The sequence below is a fragment of the Zootermopsis nevadensis genome, unplaced genomic scaffold, assembly GCF_977971745.1.
Source record: "Zootermopsis nevadensis isolate Lab colony 2312 unplaced genomic scaffold, Znev_1.0 Znev_ptg000013l, whole genome shotgun sequence".
Classification (NCBI taxonomy): Eukaryota; Metazoa; Arthropoda; class Insecta; order Blattodea; family Termopsidae; genus Zootermopsis; species Zootermopsis nevadensis.
Window position 1 is genome coordinate 7,517,517 of NW_028259145.1, and position 24,765 is coordinate 7,542,281.

Here is a 24,765-nt window from a genome sequence, read left to right on the forward strand (position 1 = left end):
TGAAATCAAAGCTAACCATGAAAGAGAACATATATATGGGATCAGAGACCATCCTGGAATTTGGTGATGAGGTACTGTAACCTGCACTTTAACAACATTATTTTATGAAAATCAAACTAAAATTTTCAACACACAGAATCTCAGTAATGAAAACTAGACAAGATGGTTTTAATAAAGGGCTGAATATGATATTTAGTTATGACTGCTCTAATTACATGTGAATATGATGACAATTCTTTATTAAACTTGTCATTTTTTGTACATTTGCAATATTTAATGTTGTTTGTGTGACTGTCTTCATGTATGGTTTGAATATAAATCAAATACCTGACTGTGCAAATATATTTATATATATATATATAAAGATTCAATAGATACAGTCCATACTGGAGTGCACAGTTTCTGTATTTGTATTTTGTAGTTTGACATTCTGAATACTTACATCTTTACATATGTGACAAATTTCATCCAAAACCATCCATTAGTTCTTGATTTTAATCAAGCAGACAGACAAACAAGACCAGCTCTGTATGTGTTCAGTTCACACACGTCATGCAAAGAATGCACAATAACCAAGAGAAGTATTAAGTTAATTTACAGGCAACTGTTACTGTTGCATTAAATTGTTATACCAGTAATAAGCAAGCATTGATATATTGGCCAGATAATGGCTTTGTAACAAATGAATTTTTTCATTACAGTGACCATTAACCTTTTCAGGTGAGTTTGTTTTATCATTTGACATCCTATCAATTCTGAAGCATATTTTTAACATTTGAAATAATCTGTCTGATAATGGGTTAGAATGTGACAGCCCTAAATTTGGGCTGGACATCTTTTCAGGTCAGTTTTCATTTAATTTTCTTACAAATTTTAAATTATTTGTCACGTTCTTACCCTGAATTTAATGTGATTTTCCATACGTGAAACTAAACATAACAAGAATACCTTAATCAACAGACTTGATTATGTCCTCTGGACTAATTTTGTGAAAATGTGTTTGGTGTTGGAGCTACTCCCTCATTATAAACAGTAGCAACGTGATGATCATGTTAACTTTTGAGGTTAAAACAATACAAGCACTATGAAATGTAGAGTAATGAAATTTTATGTGGTGACAGATCTTTGAGAAGTATGCAACTTTCATTAAGATGTTTTTTTATATTGATATAATAACTTATGAATAATTTAATTTTCACATGTTCTCCTTTGTAATATGAGAAAAGGAAATTTAAACTCCCATAATATAGGTCTGCCAGCTGTCTGACCTTTCAATCCATAGTTAACACATTGCAGTATGTTAATGCAACACAAGGACAATAATGGTTAAATTTTTAATGATGAGATGTTACAACATACCTACATGTATCTGCAGTACTGAACCACACAAAGTCTAATCTTTTAGAACTTTAAAACACATCATGCCTATGGCAAGTGCACTTATTGCCATAATTTCTCATAAAAATGTTTGTTGTTATAGAGTGATAAGTAAAATGCCAATACAATTCAGCCAAGTCAGTCAGGGTTTTTTAATAAAAATTGTTCAGTATCATTAAATGTGTTAGACACGGATGAACTCAAAATAAAGCATTTTACTGTAAGTTGTGTGCAAAGAATGAATGGAAGCTTGCCAGTTCTGGTTTTATGTGAGATTTAACTTTATAACAACTTACATATTGATTTCTAATTATAAAACATTTACAGGCTGTTGTATTTTAAAATCTTCATATTCCACAAAATGTTGCAAATTGACTATCTGAGTGACAGTCAGCACCTGAAGAAGATGTGTTTCAGGCATTACTTCAAGAAATTGTAGTTAATATGTAGAGGCCTTGTTGTTGTAATTGTCAAACATCAACAGTATAAAATATTACAATATGATAAGCCTTCTTCCTTGATGATGTGTAACAGGCCTATAACTGTCTTCAGTTGTCCAGAGGGCTGATTCCACTCATTTCCCCTTTGCTGAATGGCTGTGTCACTGTTGCTGTTACCAGATTTTGTTTCTAGGTTAACTATAAACTTTTCAGACATTCTTTCGGTTGCCATTTCAAGTCTAAAATATATTCTTCTTCAGTTGTCATTATGTAAATGCTTTGGGTTGTCCATTGCTCTTTGCTTACAGAGCTAAAATTTGTCTGCTGTGTTCATAATGTTAAAGCTAACATTCCTAGCAGCAATAAAATCCTCCACTAGGGCCCATATCAGTTCGTTAGGGATTTTGTAATATCTCATGTCCTGCTTCCATTTGCTTACAATGAAAATGATTTCTCAGTTATGACTCTGGATGTTTCCATCTAATTTTGAACTATAAGAGCCACTTTTCATCATAGATCACCAAAACTACCTGTTATTTCTGAGTGGCACTCTATTAGTGCAAATTACAATATGAGTCACTCAAACACGTGTACTCCATGTTTTTGGTATTGCAAAACTAATGCTAGTTGTTAGACCTCACCAACTGTACGTAAACTTACTGCACACTTTAACATATGTATGGACATAATGTGCAAGAATTTTTATGCTATCAGCACCCAAAATTAAATCCATACCAGGCCAAAACATTTTGGTATGCAACAATTCTAACTCAGATAAAACAGGTAACTCAAAAGATTGCCAGAATCATATTTTTAGTTATTAAGATAGGACAAAAAAGAAATGACTGATTTTACTGTGCAACATGGATAAATCCACCAAATGCATGTGGAGGTTAGCTTTCAAATACCATTTTGCTTATATGTTAGTAACAAAACCAACTAAACAGTAAATAAACGATAGATATGAATTTATTTTTATAGTTTAGATGCGTCATGTTTGTGTTTTCAATTGATACATATATTTATTCTTCAAGTCTATACACAAACCATTTTAATATTGATGTTTAAAATTAAAATTGATATAAATAATTCGCGCTATTCATCGTTTTTCTCGATGTTACAATTTGCGCTATATATTACAACATGTTTCGATGTCTCAGCATCATCTTCAGGTTTATTTTTTAAAACTATTCAATATTTTTTAATGCACGCTTTTCGGTAATTGTAGATTGTAGGTTGTAGTTGTGGATGTTCCTTTTATCTTCTGATTCTTTGCATATTATGTGGCGTGTTTATATTATTTTGTTCATTATTTCAGAGTCTGTGAACTGACATTCACCCGATCAGACCTGTCCAGCTGAGGACACACGACACATCCAACTCCTGAAATAATGAACAAAATAATATAAACACGCCACATAATATGCAAAGAATCAGAAGATAAAAGGAACATCCACAACTACAACCTACAATCTACAATTACCGAAAAGCGTGCATTAAAAAATATTGAATAGTTTTAAAAAATAAACCTGAAGATGATGCTGAGACATCGAAACATGTTGTAATATATAGCGCAAATTGTAACATCGAGAAAAACTATGAATAGCGCGAATTATTTATATCAATTTTAATTTTAAACATCAATATTAAAATGGTTTGTGTATAGACTTGAAGAATAAATATATGTATCAACAGATATGAATTTGTTGTGTCAAAAATCTCCAAATATTTTAAAATGATATTTTATGCTTTTTATATGTTGGAATTGGACCTTACTGGGGGCCCTTTCCCTGGGGTAAAAGTGACTGGGATGTAGAGGTAATGGTTCACCTTGATTGAGTGTCAAGGTCAAGAGAGTGCGTCTGTACCTCTAACACCCAATATGTTGTCAAGGTCAGGTGCTTAGTATATACCTGAGATGTGACTGGCCCCATAAATTAACATTTTGCTGGTCTGTTTGTATAGTCTGTGTTAGTATTTATATATACTCTATCATAATTTGGAGGAAAAAAAGAAAACTATTATTTTAAATTTTTCATTTATATTTTTATTATTTAGGAAAAAAAAATAATGTAAAAGCACACATTATGGCACAATATTTAGAACTATGTAGGAATTGTACAAATGAAATTTACAAAATCAATCTTTATGTTTTAAGAATGTTCTACAAAGTTGACCCAAAATTCCTATTTCCATAGAAATGAAGGGGGAAGAAAAACGTTCGTACATGCAATTGAGACTTCAATTTGCTAGGAATTTTAAATTCATACACTCAACAAAGATCTTTCAGCACATAAACTGGCATAAAGTCCTGAAGATTGTTTTAATGTAATTATCAATCACATTTTAACGAAGCATCAACCAAATACAGAAAGTCTGCCACAAATCAAGGAACATTCCTTTTTCTATATCCTCCTCTTTCATGTAAACCAGATTTGATATTGAAACTGTTTTCAAGAAAGTTTGATGCCACTGAAAAAATAACTTCCTCTACCTAATGGAAATTGGTAATATGAGAGAGGTTCAACCAAGTAGATGTTTCACTTCTGGGACGTTGTGATAATTGTCCTGATGATGGAGATAATAAGCACCTCTGAAACGTCTGCACAGACTGCACAGCGCAACATACCAGAAGACTGTCATCTTCATGTGAAATCTCGTGTGGTTCAGCCAAGTTTACATGCACTCACCTTTATTTTAAAGACAGAGGAAGTTCCTCTGACAAAAAGTGTTTAACTCAAAGTTATCCATTGGAGTGGTAATGAATTTTAGTAGTCATCATCAAGGGGCACATGCGAGCGAAAGCTCAGAACTAGCAGAATAGCAATGCTGTGGTATTGACGTAGTGCCGCGAGGAAAGGTGTTGGGAGGGAAGTGAGGTCCTTTTGCGGCCTTGTATGAAATTTCGTGATGGCTACTTTATTTTTTGTATAGGCCCCGGGAGGATAATTTATTGAATAACAACTTTTACAGAAACAACCGATTGCCATCACCTTGCCGCCGTTGTGCGAAGTTGTATTTAAGTCAGGGTTTTCACAAATAACATTTTAAAAACACTTGACAGATATTAGTTATAATTGCATTTCGTAACACAGGTTTTCTGTTCACAAGTTGTCGCCTTGCAACTAGTGTATTGCTCCAAAATTGGCAACACGAACGGTGGCAGCTGAATACTGGAAGCGGTTGAGCTCGTACTGTCGCGTGAATTTCTGAAACATTGTGGCTGTTCGAATTTATTTCCTAAGGACAGTTAGATTAGGTTAGAATTTTAGGATATCAGAGCCCTGCATTCCAATTACACGAAACACTGGTTGACCAATACCACTAAAATACTCATGTCCTGGAAAAGGGAGCAATCTTATTGTGTGTCACGCAGGATAAGCAAAAACAGGCTTTATTCCTGAGAGAAAGTACTTTGTTCATGTCCACAAATTCGAGACTCCCATTATCATTCATATATGAACTCTGATAGTTCTGTAGACTGGAATGAAAACGGAAGAGCAATCCATTATAATCGTGGTTAATGTCAGCTGTCAGTCTATCATCGTATACAAAGACCCCAACACAGTGTCACGCAAAAAAAGACATTCAAGAATGGCTATGAAAGAGCTGTATTGAATATGATCCTGCAGAAAGTATACCCGAATCACTCTTTCACTCTGTGCCGTATAGACGTAAAAAAGTGTATGAACAGGTTTAGATGGCAAATGAACTGGGTCACCTTGTTATCGGATTATCTCCTTTATATTGTTCGGATAACCTAGCAGATCTCGTGTTCGGTATGTAGGACAGTTGCAGGAGGAACAAGTTGTTCGGGGTTGAAGTTGTGCAACACATCAGTATTCATTCAGGAGACGAAAATTATGACAATGAAGTGACTCGGAAACAGAAGAGGATGATAACAGTGACGAGCCATCGGCTGTTCCATTATTGTAAGTGTGTTGTTTTATACAGTCGATAATTATCACAATCCTCCATCATTGGCTAACCAACCAACTTACACCAGTACAAGACGTTATCCCATGAGAACGAAACGCGTTGCTGGAATTGATTTACTGTATCTTAAAACTCTTACGCTTACGCTAACAGGATTTTTTCTTTGCAGAAGGCCCTACCATGTTCAGATTTGGGCGTGTTGCTCGTGATGGGAAGTTGATCGCAGGTAATTTATCCCTTACGAAAAGGCCTTTGGTTGGATGGAGCTGAACCCAGGACTGAGATTGCTTTGGCTGAAGGCCTGCATGTTTGGGGGTAGACAGGCCATGCCCCCTTACAGTTAGTTACCTTGTGTCATTGGCTTATCTCCATGTGCCTTTAAATGTTGCGTTTCGTAGCTCTGAATACAGTCCAGCTTCGTGTCAACCGCATTTGTGAGTAGCTGACTGCAATGTCTGACAGAATTTAGTGGTTATAAGGATTTCATGTCAATCAACTAGCATCCAGGGCTGTGTTAAACCAAATATTACATGTTGTTATGATGTTGACGCTAATACGCAGTTCTAGCTACCAGAATATTCTACGCTTTGAGATTGAAACAAGTCGCTAAATTAAAACCCCATTAAATATGTTCACGGCATTGGTATTGTATATAGACATCTGGAAAACGTTTGTAGTTACGTATAAAACGCAAAGATTGAATGTAGTCTACCAGAAACAACATTTCAGAGGTACTTAATATAATTTGATTAGTTATATATTTCATGTTACACAGTTGTTTATACAAATAGGGTGATAATTGTCATTGTAAATCGTGTATGTTATTGTAACGGTTCATGGGCGGTGACATTTACAAGGAAGTGACTGGAAACAAGTTCTTTACTTCGATTTGCGGAAATGTTTGCGACTTATTTTTGTTTTTCGTGGACTTTGTACAGTTTTGCAATAAGTTATCTACATTTTTCTTTTTATATGTAGATTTGGTTTCTTCGAAACTGTCCGCTGCATGCACAAGAAATGTGGGTTGTGCATAGTCCACAAGCTACAGGTTGATAGCATTATTAATCTACTTCTGTTGACTTGAATCAACCAGTTTTGTTTTTGGTTTGTATGCTATATGTGAAGAGTCCTATGTCATAGTGAGCTTACAAGCGTTAATTTTTAGGCTTGAACTGTGCAGAAATCGGTGTGTCTTGGCATGTTGCTTGAAGTAGGAAACTTTGTATACACATATTACGAGGCGCGTCCACAAAGGAAGTTTCCCACTCGTCCCACAGCTAGCAAACCTTATATTGCGCGAATCGACTGTTCGTACGTGATAGAGCAATGACGTAGCATGGCGCATGCACTAACGGTACTTCCCGCGTTCTAACAGTAGCATCGTTGCAGCTGTTGAAGATGGAGGTTCTTATTCCAGCTCCCGCCGACTGTGAAGAGCGGTCAGTGATAACGCTAGGCCGCACACGGCTCGACGGACAGCAAGTCTCCTGCAGGAGTTCAGCTGGGAGGTGTTTAATCATTCACCCTACAGCCCGGACCTCGTTCCCAGTGATTTCCATCTTTTCCTACACCTCAAGAAATTCCTGTCCGGTCAGCGTCAGCGTTTTCAGAATGACAGAGAGGCGGAGATGGTTGTCACACAGTGGTTCCAATCCCAGACGGCAGACTTCTACGACACAGGTATTCAAAAGTTGGTCCCACGGAATGACAAATGTCTCAATTCCGGTGGCGAATATGTTGAAAAATAGCTGGACACTTGCTGTATCTGTTGCAATAAATATTTTGTTTTGTTTCTGTAAACGGCCCCAGGGAAACTTACTTTGTGGACGAGCCTCGTACATGTAGGAAAGACAAAGAAGCTCTGAACTATATATGCCATCTTATTTTACCTTTTAGTATAACTTCTGACATCCCAAATTATGACCAGTCCTAAGGAAGAGAAAGTTGAAGTCTCTTGTCTGTTAAGGGGTTCATGCTTGTACATTTCATACATTTAAACACCATGGTCTGTGCGAAGTAGAATACCCATTTATAAAACATCCTTGCACTTATGGCTTAATGTAAAATGTAGTAAATATACAGCTGTGCATTAATTCATTGATCTTATTTGAAAATATAGTGCATACACAAGATTATTATGCCGTCTTACATGTTTTGGAAACATTACTCTATATTTTGCAATCTTTCTTATTTTTAGTTATGGTTTCTTGTGGTAGTTTACATATTTTGCCAGTCTTGTTTCATGATGCAGGTATAGCAAGCAGAATGTCTATTTTGGCATTCATATTTCTGGGGCACGGAAAAAGTGATCAAGGTCTATGATGCTTATATAAGATTGTGATTCATACAATTCTGTGTATGATTTGAGGTTTTCACAGTGGTGAGTCTGAAGATTACTGTCCTCTGGGTTATTGTTCTGTGTATTCTGGTAGATGTCCACTAACATTTTAGAGGTCATACTGCCTCCGTTATCAGGGCAATGACGGAGGCAGTATGATCTCTGAAACGTTTGTGGAAATCTACCAGACTACAGAGAGCAATAACCTGGAAGACAGTAATCCTCATACAATTCTATTGTACCAGTGGCTGTCATAAATAATGTAACAGTTACCAGTAATTAACTCGCTGGGTTCTTTTTTGAAATATGGGTACATTAATCTCACGGTGATTGAAGATATTTGTATGTTCATAGCAGAAGTCAAACAGTTGTACTGGGGTTGTATCTGACTGTCATATAACCTCCGGAGGCTTGACATTACTGCCAGTCATTTCATGTGTTCTATGTGCAGGACTCTTTTCTTTGGCTAGGTATAGAAAGACGTGCCATAATCATGTTGATAGATGAGTTCCATAGATCCTAGTAGGCAGAATGGAGATGGAATGATATTGACAGGGTACAAATTGAGGGACCTATCCCATTGCCATTTTGTCCACCACAAAACCCACATGGACTATCCTAGGAGTGAATTCAGGCTATTATCGTGAGAAGGTGGCATTTAAATACCTATACCATAACACAGCCTGACACATATCGTATGAATGTAATGCACTGTGATACATCTAATCACATTTGTAAATAAATAGCCACACTGCACCCAAAATACATTTTTTTTACAAATTAATAAATTGCAGCAGCAACCAACAAAGTGCATATTTCAAGGTCACATGAAAAATGTTGTGCCACTGCAACATGAACAGCAGTGAAGACACTTAAGGACTCGCACCATAGTGAAGGTAGCAACACTGTACTGGTGACTTTGAGGTGTTAGGTAAGGGGGGCAGGGTGAAATTCTCTCATGGCCTTGAAGCATGCGATTTGGTGACAGCTACTGTAGTGTAGTAAATTACTCTTTGGTACGCATACGTTGCACACATTTAATTCCAATTAAAATATAACCCAACAACAAAAATTAAATCAGAAGCAGGTCCACCTTCTGTAATAGACTTTCCCAACCTCCCCTGACTCATGTTGTCACTGTGGTTGCTAGGCCGCTGCTCGTGCCGGTTGTACAGAAGCTGTATTCTTGAACATTTCTTTCTATGAAACAGAATGTTGAACAGACTGTTACCGACACTGACCCAGAAATGCTGTGCAAAGTTGCATGAAGAACACAAAAAGAGTCGATGCTTGTCTTTAAGAAGGTGACGGACATTTAGGGTTGGACATTAGATGGAAAATTCTTTATACAAATGTTGCATACAACTTAAGTTATTTTCCATGTATAAAAAACATTAAAATACATTCAGACTTAAAATGAACTACATTTAAGTAAGAAAATTGTGCAACCGCGATCCAATTATATATGACCATATGCACCCAAGCAACCGCGCCATCTGGTCGACCAAATGGCATTTTATTGTTGGATTACAAATTTTCATTACCTACATAATTTGGTAATAATATACGATTTGTAGTGCTGGATGTCTACAACAGAAAGTGGGCTTTATGAGTTCTACTCACGACTCCTTTTTAATTCGTTAGGCCCTTATGTGTACAGTTGGTTGACTACAGACAGGATGTGATTTCTACATAAATTTTTTAAAGATGGTGCAACAACCCAGAAGACTATCACGAATACCTCAAATCCTACAAATCAAATTTTTCAGTGGGTTGGTAATATCGCTTTGTGGGTGCATGTTTTAGTATTACCTGAGTGAATGATAATATAGAGGTTTGTGGTTTTATTCAGTCTCTTTAGACAAAAAAACCATTATAATACCTCTGAAACTCCACTAACACCGCCTTCAACATCCTTGCCTGCTTACCTCTTATGATTACCTTACAGTCTCATTCGACAGCGTGTCTCTGGTTGAAAGAGCTTCGACTCTGTCCTGATTCTTTCACCTTGAAATTTGTCATGCACAACAAAAGACATTGAGATGTCTTAGAGACTGGCTCAGCTGATACTAGCCATTATATAACTAGTCCTTTTGACAACAAGAAACTAGAAAGAATATTGGAAAACAATGAAATTTAAGAGAACTGATGGAGCGGAGTAGAAATCAAAATAAAGTGTGTTAACGAATCTGCAAATCTGGGGTGGGGTGGGGTGGGGGTCGAAACAAAAACAAAACAGCAACATTCTGTAATTAATTTTAGTCTTATATTTGAAGACACATGAGGAAAAAAGAAAGACTGGATCAAGTACACTTTACGTATTCTTTTAAACATAATTTTCAAAAATTATTTCCTGAGGCCTTTCAGGTATATTTTTTTTAATTAACCTATGTTGAGCACTTATATGAATTCTGTGATTGCGATCTGACTCCTCTGTGGTTAGCCATTTATTACATGAAGCATTGCATTATTCTTTGCTTTAATGTGAGCACAAATGTGTCATGATATTCTTATTGTATTGGAAATGAATTTCCCTGTTGCTGTGCTCCGCCGTGTTTGACTCATAATGCACAGTTTTTATTTCAAATGGCTATTATGTCACATTAGATATTTTAAGTATCAATTATGGTGACCCTGGATTAGGAGTCTGAAGTGACCATCCGCACGTGGTGAAAAGGAAACAATTTCAAACTGTGAATTTGTCTGGAATTTTACAGCAGTGAAAATATGAATATTTGTCTTTTGGATTGTGATGCTGTGTAGGAAACTATCTAAATAATTCCTGTTGTAGAATACATTTCACAAAGAAAACGTATAAAACAATCATCATTATCTTTACAGACCAGTTGCTAATCTTAAGTCTGGCAAAAAGAGTGCTATTCTCTGATAAAACAAATAATCTCCTCCCAGAATTAAATGTTTTTCCATTAACTGTAAACAATTTCAAATAGTTCTGAGGGAATTTATGTTTATTGTGATTTTCTACCTTACGGGATAATATTTACGAAAGTGTGTGTTGTTACAAATGTTGCCTTGGTAATGCTTTCATGGCAAATTAATGTAAAGATGCTGACGAGGGATTTTTAGTCCTTATGCAATAATATTTGACCTACTGGTCATATAGACTGTATACTAATGTATTTTTATGCGGTGCTTTGTGGAAACAATTCACTGAAAGCAACTCCTCCATGGCCTAATTCGTTCCAGCACAGTAGAGCACGTGCTTACATGTTGACTCCTTGTGGCTTTGAATTCAGTTCTTTGTTTTTGGTGCGCTGCTTCAACAACTATGCCAGTTACAGCGCAAAAGAAGAACGCAATAATAAATATACGAAGGTAACAAGAAAGAAATTTCAAATAATTACGTTATGAGTTTAGAGGACGTTAATACACAAGGGCAACGTGCTACTGAAACATCAGCATCTTTGCAACAATAATTCAGTTGAACGAAGTCTATTAATTTAAAAGAAGAAAATATGTGAAACAGGTTGCTAAATCAGAGAATTTACATAATTAGGTTAGTCAGTATAGTGACTGGCTGCGGGCTGGGCCGTTGGGGTTCGATCCCCGACAGAGGCAGAGGATTTTCTTCTAACCTCTGCGGCCCACCTGTCCAGTGAGTTCCGGGGTCTTTTCCCAAGGGTAAGAAGCGGCCGATAAAGGCCGAGTGCCCTAAGCTAACGAAGGTAATGAAGTGTAACAGGCTATGAGGACAAGGTCGAACGAAGTTAAGAACGATTCGCGTCAGCTTGACCCTGAGGCCCTATTAATGGGGTAATAATATCCAGATAAGTTATCAGACTGGTTATGGTGGATTTGTTTTTCGTAAAACCACGCTGACAAGAATTCAGTTTTGAGCTTAAGAAACGTTAAATATAATGAATGACAAGTTCAAATAGTTTGGGAAAAGTATGAATTATAGAAATGGGTCTTAGTTACCGACAGAGGCAGTGTTGCGTTTTTTAAACAGGGACAAATGTCCGTGTTTCAATACAGTAGGAAAATAATACAGAGTTTGGCTTGGGTTAAAAATTTGTTCGAGAACAGGAACAAAGATCTCATGAGGATAAGGAATGACTTTCATTTTTATCAGCTGCTTGTTACACTTTTCAATAATTTTTTTTAAATATTACTTTACATTTTCTTGTTAATCTTGCTGGGCAAATTTCCAGTTATTAAACATACCTAGTGATATGATGATTATTATTTGTTAGTTGTTATAAAAATGATTATTAAATGATGATTTGCTTATTATGAGTATTTTATGATAACTAGCAGAGAGCTTGAAGTCTTACAGCAAGGAAATTTGACAAAAGCTTACAGTTTACCATAGACCAGATCATTCAATTCATCTAGTTTTATATCAATGGGAAAATTATCATCTCTAAAGTCAAGAACATTTGTCTTTATACAGTATAATCTGTAGAAGTTAGTTTCAAGGTATTTGTCAGGACTTTATACACATTCCGTATAAATATAAATAGCAGTTGGGCCCGATATTCCTTCTCGGGTAAGTTGCACCCTAAATTTGTTGAATTCTGAAACATATAATGTCAAACGCTTTAGTTTCATTCGTAATGTCTGAATGAGAATTTATATTGACGATATTTTAAGGACGATTCTTAAAATAAGAGATATTAAAATTAAATATTCTTGGGAATGTAATTATTGAAAGTTATTATGATGCAAATAACAATTCTTTGTAACAGTATCACTGGGACACGCGGGCAACTGCCCTCTTATTAAAAAATAACATTAAATAGTCGTGAGGTGGAAATTGATGTGCTGCGACCTGGTGGCCATTTTGGGTATTTGTTTACAACAGTTACCATATTACCATTGGCAACCACTGTTATGCGTTCTTTGAATGTTTACCTTGGTTATTCTGGTAATGGTGGTTCGCATTGATGTCAGCTGAAGTGATTGTGTATGCTAAGATTGTTTTTGTTGGGACAGATTAGGATAGAACAGGTTCAGACACATTTCGCGTGTGTTAAGGTTGGTTAAGTCAGATCCTTTAGACTAAGTTAAAATGTGTTATGTTAGAACATCGAATATTTTGGATATTATGCATAACCAAGAATGCAGAAACTCTCCTACAGGCTGGCAAGGAAATAGACCTAGGAGTAAATGTAGACAAATCTCAATACATTGGCGTAATACGGGACCAACAGCTGCGGAACATAATTATAAGTAACACATCGTTTGAAAATGTTTCAAAATTGAAGTATCTGGGAACAACAACAAATAAATGAGGTCCATGATGAAATTAAGAGTAAAATTCATTCGGGAAACGTTTGTTTTATTCAATTTACATACTGCTATCATCTCGTTTACTATCCAAAGAACTGTAGATCAGGCAATATAAAACAATAATTTTGCCTGTTGTCTTGTATGGTTGTAAAACATGGTCTCTTACCTTGAAGGAAGAACGTAGATTACAAGTGTTTGAAAGCAGAGTGCTCAGGAAGGTATTTGGACCTAGGAGGGATGAATTAAATGGAGAATTAGAATCCTGCATTACGAGGAGCTGCGTGAATTGTACGGGTCACCTGGCATAGTGAGGATAGTGAAATGTAGGAGACTGGGGTGGACAAATAGCACGCATGGAGGCAAAGGGTACGTACAGAATTTTGATGGGGAATTTTACAGAAAAACGACCACTGGGCAGACCATGAAGGAGATTGGAGAATAAGATCAAGATGGATCTTAGGGAGGTGGGTGGGCTGTGAGGATGGGAAATGGATGGAGTTGGCTCAGGATCGTTTCCGGTGCCGGGCTTTGGTGTTGTCGGTGTTGGACCTGCGGATTCTACTACTAGAGAGTTAGTAGATATTTCTTGTGACCTTTGTTCGCATTTGTTTCCTTTCCTTTAGTTTAATTTGACTTGCGCTGTTTCTTCCACGGTCTTTCAACGATTCTTCTTTATTTTTGCCACTGCCTGCCTCTGCTTATTTAACCGATTCTTGTTTCGTTCTGCCGTTTCTTTTAATCTCTTGATTCCTTTTTGCCATTTTCGTCTTCATCGGAAAAATCGAACTTTGCAACAACAGCTAATTTGGCTGAAGCTTTTTGGTCATTCTCTTGGTAAAGTAAAAGAAAAGCTCTCCCACTACACGCCTTGGAGGCGCTTGAGGGGAGATGCGCTATAGCTCCTACTAATTCTTGTCTTCGGCACTGGATGGGAGGGTGAGTGGTCAGCTTAACCTCCGGTACCCACTGGACAGGAGGCTAGGTGGGCCTCAGAACCGGTCTGGACGCAGAAGCTAGAGGAAAAATTCTCTGCCCTCGTCGGGGATCGAACCCCGGTAGTCCAGTTTGTAGTCAGTCACTGCTGACTGAGCAGCGCCGGCTCGTCATTCTGTTTGTGTGTGTGTAACCAGTGGATGTTTCTTTTTGTTTTGATGTCGAAAGTCTTTGAAGATCGTGTTTTTGTCTATACTGCTGTACTGGAAGTGGGTAGGAACTAGTCATATACATGCCTAGAGGCGAAGTATTTACTTAGCTTCTTACACAATTGTACTATTTTTAACATGCTTGTAACCGGATGTTATAACCTGAAACGCGTTAAAGTAAAGTTAATTGTACGAGGCATCCTTGTGTTTCTCTATCCCATGCTCACACCCGATGTATTTGCGTGATGCATTATATCTGACCCGGTTCAAGAATACCGTGGGAAAAAGTAAAGAAGAAGGCTTTGTCTGTGAACTGACATTCACCCGATCAGACCTGTCCAGCTGAGGACACACGACACATCCAACTCCTGAAATAATGAACAAAATAATATAAACACGCCACATAATATGCAAAGAATCAGAAGATAAAAGGAACATCCACAACTACAACCTACAATCTACAATTACCGAAAAGCGTGCATTAAAAAATATTGAATAGTTTTAAAAAATAAACCTGAAGATGATGCTGAGACATCGAAACATGTTGTAATATATAGCGCAAATTGTAACATCGAGAAAAACTATGAATAGCGCGAATTATTTATATCAATTTTAATTTTAAACATCAATATTAAAATGGTTTGTGTATAGACTTGAAGAATAAATATATGTATCAACAGATATGAATTTGTTGTGTCAAAAATCTCCAAATATTTTAAAATGATATTTTATGCTTTTTATATGTTGGAATTGGACCTTACTGGGGGCCCTTTCCCTGGGGTAAAAGTGACTGGGATGTAGAGGTAATGGTTCACCTTGATTGAGTGTCAAGGTCAAGAGAGTGCGTCTGTACCTCTAACACCCAATATGTTGTCAAGGTCAGGTGCTTAGTATATACCTGAGATGTGACTGGCCCCATAAATTAACATTTTGCTGGTCTGTTTGTATAGTCTGTGTTAGTATTTATATATACTCTATCATAATTTGGAGGAAAAAAAGAAAACTATTATTTTAAATTTTTCATTTATATTTTTATTATTTAGGAAAAAAAAATAATGTAAAAGCACACATTATGGCACAATATTTAGAACTATGTAGGAATTGTACAAATGAAATTTACAAAATCAATCTTTATGTTTTAAGAATGTTCTACAAAGTTGACCCAAAATTCCTATTTCCATAGAAATGAAGGGGGAAGAAAGACGTTCGTACATGCAATTGAGACTTCAATTTGCTAGGAATTTTAAATTCATACACTCAACAAAGATCTTTCAGCACATAAACTGGCATAAAGTCCTGAAGATTGTTTTAATGTAATTATCAATCACATTTTAACGAAGCATCAACCAAATACAGAAAGTCTGCCACAAATCAAGGAACATTCCTTTTTCTATATCCTCCTCTTTCATGTAAACCAGATTTGATATTGAAACTGTTTTCAAGAAAGTTTGATGCCACTGAAAAAATAACTTCCTCTACCTAATGGAAATTGGTAATATGAGAGAGGTTCAACCAAGTAGATGTTTCACTTCTGGGACGTTGTGATAATTGTCCTGATGATGGAGATAATAAGCACCTCTGAAACGTCTGCACAGACTGCACAGCGCAACATACCAGAAGACTGTCATCTTCATGTGAAATCTCGTGTGGTTCAGCCAAGTTTACATGCACTCACCTTTATTTTAAAGACAGAGGAAGTTCCTCTGACAAAAAGTGTTTAACTCAAAGTTATCCATTGGAGTGGTAATGAATTTTAGTAGTCATCATCAAGGGGCACATGCGAGCGAAAGCTCAGAACTAGCAGAATAGCAATGCTGTGGTATTGACGTAGTGCCGCGAGGAAAGGTGTTGGGAGGGAAGTGAGGTCCTTTTGCGGCCTTGTATGAAATTTCGTGATGGCTACTTTATTTTTTGTATAGGCCCCGGGAGGATAATTTATTGAATAACAACTTTTACAGAAACAACCGATTGCCATCACCTTGCCGCCGTTGTGCGAAGTTGTATTTAAGTCAGGGTTTTCACAAATAACATTTTAAAAACACTTGACAGATATTAGTTATAATTGCATTTCGTAACACAGGTTTTCTGTTCACAAGTTGTCGCCTTGCAACTAGTGTATTGCTCCAAAATTGGCAACACGAACGGTGGCAGCTGAATACTGGAAGCGGTTGAGCTCGTACTGTCGCGTGAATTTCTGAAACATTGTGGCTGTTCGAATTTATTTCCTAAGGACAGTTAGATTAGGTTAGAATTTCAGGATATCAGAGCCCTGCATTCCAATTACACGAAACACTGGTTGACCAATACCACTAAAATACTCATGTCCTGGAAAAGGGAGCAATCTTATTGTGTGTCACGCAGGATAAGCAAAAACAGGCTTTATTCCTGAGAGAAAGTACTTTGTTCATGTCAACAAATTCGAGACTCCCATTATCATTCATATATGAACTCTGATAGTTCTGTAGACTGGAATGAAAACGGAAGAGCAATCCATTATAATCGTGGTTAATGTCAGCTGTCAGTCTATCATCGTATACAAAGACCCCAACACAGTGTCACGCAAAAAAAGACATTCAAGAATGGCTATGAAAGAGCTGTATTGAATATGATCCTGCAGAAAGTATACCCGAATCACTCTTTCACTCTGTGCCGTATAGACGTAAAAAAGTGTATGAACAGGTTTAGATGGCAAATGAACTGGGTCACCTTGTTATCGGATTATCTCCTTTATATTGTTCGGATAACCTAGCAGATCTCGTGTTCGGTATGTAGGACAGTTGCAGGAGGAACAAGTTGTTCGGGGTTGAAGTTGTGCAACACATCAGTATTCATTCAGGAGACGAAAATTATGACAATGAAGTGACTCGGAAACAGAAGAGGATGATAACAGTGACGAGCCATCGGCTGTTCCATTATTGTAAGTGTGTTGTTTTATACAGTCGATAATTATCACAATCCTCCATCATTGGCTAACCAACCAACTTACACCAGTACAAGACGTTATCCCATGAGAACGAAACGCGTTGCTGGAATTGATTTACTGTATCTTAAAACTCTTACGCTTACGCTAACAGGATTTTTTCTTTGCAGAAGGCCCTACCATGTTCAGATTTGGGCGTGTTGCTCGTGATGGGAAGTTGATCGCAGGTAATTTATCCCTTACGAAAAGGCCTTTGGTTGGATGGAGCTGAACCCAGGACTGAGATTGCTTTGGCTGAAGGCCTGCATGTTTGGGGGTAGACAGGCCATGCCCCCTTACAGTTAGTTACCTTGTGTCATTGGCTTATCTCCATGTGCCTTTAAATGTTGCGTTTCGTAGCTCTGAATACAGTCCAGCTTCGTGTCAACCGCATTTGTGAGTAGCTGACTGCAATGTCTGACAGAATTTAGTGGTTATAAGGATTTCATGTCAATCAACTAGCATCCAGGGCTGTGTTAAACCAAATATTACATGTTGTTATGATGTTGACGCTAATACGCAGTTCTAGCTACCAGAATATTCTACGCTTTGAGATTGAAACAAGTCGCTAAATTAAAACCCCATTAAATATGTTCACGGCATTGGTATTGTATATAGACATCTGGAAAACGTTTGTAGTTACGTATAAAACGCAAAGATTGAATGTAGTCTACCAGAAACAACATTTCAGAGGTACTTAATATAATTTGATTAGTTATATATTTCATGTTACACAGTTGTTTATACAAATAGGGTGATAATTGTCATTGTAAATCGTGTATGTTATTGTAACGGTTCATGGGCGGTGACATTTACAAGGAAGTGACTGGAAACAAGTTCTTTACTTCGATTTGCGGAAATGTTTGCGACTTATTTTTGTTTTTCGTGGACTTTGTACAGTTTTGCAATAAGTTATCTACATTTTTCTTTTTATATGTAGATTTGGTTTCTTCGAAACTGTCCGCTGCATGCACAAGAAATGTGGGTTGTGCATAGTCCACAAGCTACAGGTTGATAGCATTATTAATCTACTTCTGTTGACTTGAATCAACCAGTTTTGTTTTTGGTTTGTATGCTATATGTGAAGAGTCCTATGTCATAGTGAGCTTACAAGCGTTAATTTTTAGGCTTGAACTGTGCAGAAATCGGTGTGTCTTGGCATGTTGCTTGAAGTAGGAAACTTTGTATACACATATTACGAGGCGCGTCCACAAAGGAAGTTTCCCACTCGTCCCACAGCTAGCAAACCTTATATTGCGCGAATCGACTGTTCGTACGTGATAGAGCAATGACGTAGCATGGCGCATGCACTAACGGTACTTCCCGCGTTCTAACAGTAGCATCGTTGCAGCTGTTGAAGATGGAGGTTCTTATTCCAGCTCCCGCCGACTGTGAAGAGCGGTCAGTGATAACGCTAGGCCGCACACGGCTCGACGGACAGCAAGTCTCCTGCAGGAGTTCAGCTGGGAGGTGTTTAATCATTCACCCTACAGCCCGGACCTCGTTCCCAGTGATTTCCATCTTTTCCTACACCTCAAGAAATTCCTGTCCGGTCAGCGTCAGCGTTTTCAGAATGACAGAGAGGCGGAGATGGTTGTCACACAGTGGTTCCAATCCCAGACGGCAGACTTCTACGACACAGGTATTCAAAAGTTGGTCCCACGGAATGACAAATGTCTCAATTCCGGTGGCGAATATGTTGAAAAATAGCTGGACACTTGCTGTATCTGTTGCAATAAATATTTTGTTTTGTTTCTGTAAACGGCCCCAGGGAAACTTACTTTGTGGACGAGCCTCGTACATGTAGGAAAGACAAAGAAGCTCTGAACTATATATGCCATCTTATTTTACCTTTTAGTATAACTTCTGACATCCCAAATTATGACCAGTCCTAAGGAAGAGAAAGTTGAAGTCTCTTGTCTGTTAAGGGGTTCATGCTTGTACATTTCATACATTTAAACACCATGGTCTGTGCGAAGTAGAATACCCATTTATAAAACATCCTTGCACTTATGGCTTAATGTAAAATGTAGTAAATATACAGCTGTGCATTAATTCATTGATCTTATTTGAAAATATAGTGCATACACAAGATTATTATGCCGTCTTACATGTTTTGGAAACATTACTCTATATTTTGCAATCTTTCTTATTTTTAGTTATGGTTTCTTGTGGTAGTTTACATATTTTGCCAGTCTTGTTTCATGATGCAGGTATAGCAAGCAGAATGTCTATTTTGGCATTCATATTTCTGGGGCACGGAAAAAGTGATCAAGGTCTATGATGCTTATATAAGATTGTGATTCATACAATTCTGTGTATGATTTGAGGTTTTCACAGTGGTGAGTCTGAAGATTACTGTCCTCTGGGTTATTGTTCTGTGTATTCTGGTAGATGTCCACTAACATTTTAGAGGTCATACTGCCTCCGTTATCAGGGCAATGACGGAGGCAGTATGATCTCTGAAACGTTTGTGGAAATCTACCAGACTACAGAGAGCAATAACCTGGAAGACAGTAATCCTCATACAATTCTATTGTACCAGTGGCTGTCATAAATAATGTAACAGTTACCAGTAATTAACTCGCTGGGTTCTTTTTTGAAATATGGGTACATTAATCTCACGGTGATTGAAGATATTTGTATGTTCATAGCAGAAGTCAAACAGTTGTACTGGGGTTGTATCTGACTGTCATATAACCTCCGGAGGCTTGACATTACTGCCAGTCATTTCATGTGTTCTATGTGCAGGACTCTTTTCTTTGGCTAGGTATAGAAAGACGTGCCATAATCATGTTGATAGATGAGTTCCATAGATCCTAGTAGGCAGAATGGAGATGGAATGATATTGACAGGGTACAAATTGAGGGACCTATCCCATTGCCATTTTGTCCACCACAAAACCCACATGGACTATCCTAGGAGTGAATTCAGGCTATTATCGTGAGAAGGTGGCATTTAAATACCTATACCATAACACAGCCTGACACATATCGTATGAATGTAATGCACTGTGATACATCTAATCACATTTGTAAATAAATAGCCACACTGCACCCAAAATACATTTTTTTTACAAATTAATAAATTGCAGCAGCAACCAACAAAGTGCATATTTCAAGGTCACATGAAAAATGTTGTGCCACTGCAACATGAACAGCAGTGAAGACACTTAAGGACTCGCACCATAGTGAAGGTAGCAACACTGTACTGGTGACTTTGAGGTGTTAGGTAAGGGGGGCAGGGTGAAATTCTCTCATGGCCTTGAAGCATGCGATTTGGTGACAGCTACTGTAGTGTAGTAAATTACTCTTTGGTACGCATACGTTGCACACATTTAATTCCAATTAAAATATAACCCAACAACAAAAATTAAATCAGAAGCAGGTCCACCTTCTGTAATAGACTTTCCCAACCTCCCCTGACTCATGTTGTCACTGTGGTTGCTAGGCCGCTGCTCGTGCCGGTTGTACAGAAGCTGTATTCTTGAACATTTCTTTCTATGAAACAGAATGTTGAACAGACTGTTACCGACACTGACCCAGAAATGCTGTGCAAAGTTGCATGAAGAACACAAAAAGAGTCGATGCTTGTCTTTAAGAAGGTGACGGACATTTAGGGTTGGACATTAGATGGAAAATTCTTTATACAAATGTTGCATACAACTTAAGTTATTTTCCATGTATAAAAAACATTAAAATACATTCAGACTTAAAATGAACTACATTTAAGTAAGAAAATTGTGCAACCGCGATCCAATTATATATGACCATATGCACCCAAGCAACCGCGCCATCTGGTCGACCAAATGGCATTTTATTGTTGGATTACAAATTTTCATTACCTACATAATTTGGTAATAATATACGATTTGTAGTGCTGGATGTCTACAACAGAAAGTGGGCTTTATGAGTTCTACTCACGACTCCTTTTTAATTCGTTAGGCCCTTATGTGTACAGTTGGTTGACTACAGACAGGATGTGATTTCTACATAAATTTTTTAAAGATGGTGCAACAACCCAGAAGACTATCACGAATACCTCAAATCCTACAAATCAAATTTTTCAGTGGGTTGGTAATATCGCTTTGTGGGTGCATGTTTTAGTATTACCTGAGTGAATGATAATATAGAGGTTTGTGGTTTTATTCAGTCTCTTTAGACAAAAAAACCATTATAATACCTCTGAAACTCCACTAACACCGCCTTCAACATCCTTGCCTGCTTACCTCTTATGATTACCTTACAGTCTCATTCGACAGCGTGTCTCTGGTTGAAAGAGCTTCGACTCTGTCCTGATTCTTTCACCTTGAAATTTGTCATGCACAACAAAAGACATTGAGATGTCTTAGAGACTGGCTCAGCTGATACTAGCCATTATATAACTAGTCCTTTTGACAACAAGAAACTAGAAAGAATATTGGAAAACAATGAAATTTAAGAGAACTGATGGAGCGGAGTAGAAATCAAAATAAAGTGTGTTAACGAATCTGCAAATCTGGGGTGGGGTGGGGTGGGGGTCGAAACAAAAACAAAACAGCAACATTCTGTAATTAATTTTAGTCTTATATTTGAAGACACATGAGGAAAAAAGAAAGACTGGATCAAGTACACTTTACGTATTCTTTTAAACATAATTTTCAAAAATTATTTCCTGAGGCCTTTCAGGTATATTTTTTTTAATTAACCTATGTTGAGCACTTATATGAATTCTGTGATTGCGATCTGACTCCTCTGTGGTTAGCCATTTATTACATGAAGCATTGCATTATTCTTTGCTTTAATGTGAGCACAAATGTGTCATGATATTCTTATTGTATTGGAAATGAATTTCCCTGTTGCTGTGCTCCGCCGTGTTTGACTCATAATGCACAGTTTTTATTTCAAATGGCTATTATGTCACATTAGATATTTTAAGTATCAATTATGGTGACCCTGGATTAGGAGTCTGAAGTGACCATCCGCACGTGGTGAAAAGGAAACAATTTCAAACTGTGAATTTGTCTGGAATTTTACAGCAGTGAAAATATGAATATTTGTCTTTTGGATTGTGATGCTGTGTAGGAAACTATCTAAATAATTCCTGTTGTAGAATACATTTCACAAAGAAAACGTATAAAACAATCATCATTATCTTTACAGACCAGTTGCTAATCTTAAGTCTGGCAAAAAGAGTGCTATTCTCTGATAAAACAAATAATCTCCTCCCAGAATTAAATGTTTTTCCATTAACTGTAAACAATTTCAAATAGTTCTGAGGGAATTTATGTTTATTGTGATTTTCTACCTTACGGGATAATATTTACGAAAGTGTGTGTTGTTACAAATGTTGCCTTGGTAATGCTTTCATGGCAAATTAATGTAAAGATGCTGACGAGGGATTTTTAGTCCTTATGCAATAATATTTGACCTACTGGTCATATAGACTGTATACTAATGTATTTTTATGCGGTGCTTTGTGGAAACAATTCACTGAAAGCAACTCCTCCATGGCCTAATTCGTTCCAGCACAGTAGAGCACGTGCTTACATGTTGACTCCTTGTGGCTTTGAATTCAGTTCTTTGTTTTTGGTGCGCTGCTTCAACAACTATGCCAGTTACAGCGCAAAAGAAGAACGCAATAATAAATATACGAAGGTAACAAGAAAGAAATTTCAAATAATTACGTTATGAGTTTAGAGGACGTTAATACACAAGGGCAACGTGCTACTGAAACATCAGCATCTTTGCAACAATAATTCAGTTGAACGAAGTCTATTAATTTAAAAGAAGAAAATATGTGAAACAGGTTGCTAAATCAGAGAATTTACATAATTAGGTTAGTCAGTATAGTGACTGGCTGCGGGCTGGGCCGTTGGGGTTCGATCCCCGACAGAGGCAGAGGATTTTCTTCTAACCTCTGCGGCCCACCTGTCCAGTGAGTTCCGGGGTCTTTTCCCAAGGGTAAGAAGCGGCCGATAAAGGCCGAGTGCCCTAAGCTAACGAAGGTAATGAAGTGTAACAGGCTATGAGGACAAGGTCGAACGAAGTTAAGAACGATTCGCGTCAGCTTGACCCTGAGGCCCTATTAATGGGGTAATAATATCCAGATAAGTTATCAGACTGGTTATGGTGGATTTGTTTTTCGTAAAACCACGCTGACAAGAATTCAGTTTTGAGCTTAAGAAACGTTAAATATAATGAATGACAAGTTCAAATAGTTTGGGAAAAGTATGAATTATAGAAATGGGTCTTAGTTACCGACAGAGGCAGTGTTGCGTTTTTTAAACAGGGACAAATGTCCGTGTTTCAATACAGTAGGAAAATAATACAGAGTTTGGCTTGGGTTAAAAATTTGTTCGAGAACAGGAACAAAGATCTCATGAGGATAAGGAATGACTTTCATTTTTATCAGCTGCTTGTTACACTTTTCAATAATTTTTTTTAAATATTACTTTACATTTTCTTGTTAATCTTGCTGGGCAAATTTCCAGTTATTAAACATACCTAGTGATATGATGATTATTATTTGTTAGTTGTTATAAAAATGATTATTAAATGATGATTTGCTTATTATGAGTATTTTATGATAACTAGCAGAGAGCTTGAAGTCTTACAGCAAGGAAATTTGACAAAAGCTTACAGTTTACCATAGACCAGATCATTCAATTCATCTAGTTTTATATCAATGGGAAAATTATCATCTCTAAAGTCAAGAACATTTGTCTTTATACAGTATAATCTGTAGAAGTTAGTTTCAAGGTATTTGTCAGGACTTTATACACATTCCGTATAAATATAAATAGCAGTTGGGCCCGATATTCCTTCTCGGGTAAGTTGCACCCTAAATTTGTTGAATTCTGAAACATATAATGTCAAACGCTTTAGTTTCATTCGTAATGTCTGAATGAGAATTTATATTGACGATATTTTAAGGACGATTCTTAAAATAAGAGATATTAAAATTAAATATTCTTGGGAATGTAATTATTGAAAGTTATTATGATGCAAATAACAATTCTTTGTAACAGTATCACTGGGACACGCGGGCAACTGCCCTCTTATTAAAAAATAACATTAAATAGTCGTGAGGTGGAAATTGATGTGCTGCGACCTGGTGGCCATTTTGGGTATTTGTTTACAACAGTTACCATATTACCATTGGCAACCACTGTTATGCGTTCTTTGAATGTTTACCTTGGTTATTCTGGTAATGGTGGTTCGCATTGATGTCAGCTGAAGTGATTGTGTATGCTAAGATTGTTTTTGTTGGGACAGATTAGGATAGAACAGGTTCAGACACATTTCGCGTGTGTTAAGGTTGGTTAAGTCAGATCCTTTA

At 37.0% G+C, this 24,765-nt stretch overlaps 1 protein-coding gene and 2 long non-coding RNA genes across 3 annotated transcripts in view; all 3 read left to right on the plus strand.

The window, feature by feature from the left end:
* The window catches only part of LOC110838649 (ABC transporter expressed in trachea), a 41,101-nt gene extending 37,828 nt beyond the window's left edge, over window positions 1-3,273 (plus strand). The window contains exon 14 of the mRNA XM_087348558.1: window positions 3,136-3,273. Within this exon, the coding sequence (XP_087204684.1) occupies window positions 3,136-3,144 (9 nt within the window). The 3' untranslated portion in view covers window positions 3,145-3,273. The remainder of the gene's footprint in view (window positions 1-3,135) is intronic.
* A 2,050-nt stretch (window positions 3,274-5,323) lies between these two features.
* LOC147873870 (uncharacterized) lies at window positions 5,324-7,053 on the plus strand. The gene is made up of 3 exons (XR_015535075.1): window positions 5,324-5,749; window positions 5,923-5,979; window positions 6,732-7,053. It is a non-coding gene; the product is annotated as an uncharacterized LOC147873870 (long non-coding RNA).
* A 9,922-nt stretch (window positions 7,054-16,975) lies between these two features.
* Window positions 16,976-18,707, plus strand: LOC147873871 (uncharacterized). The gene is made up of 3 exons (XR_015535076.1): window positions 16,976-17,403; window positions 17,577-17,633; window positions 18,386-18,707. It is a non-coding gene; the product is annotated as an uncharacterized LOC147873871 (long non-coding RNA).
* Window positions 18,708-24,765: the final 6,058 nt, after the last annotated feature.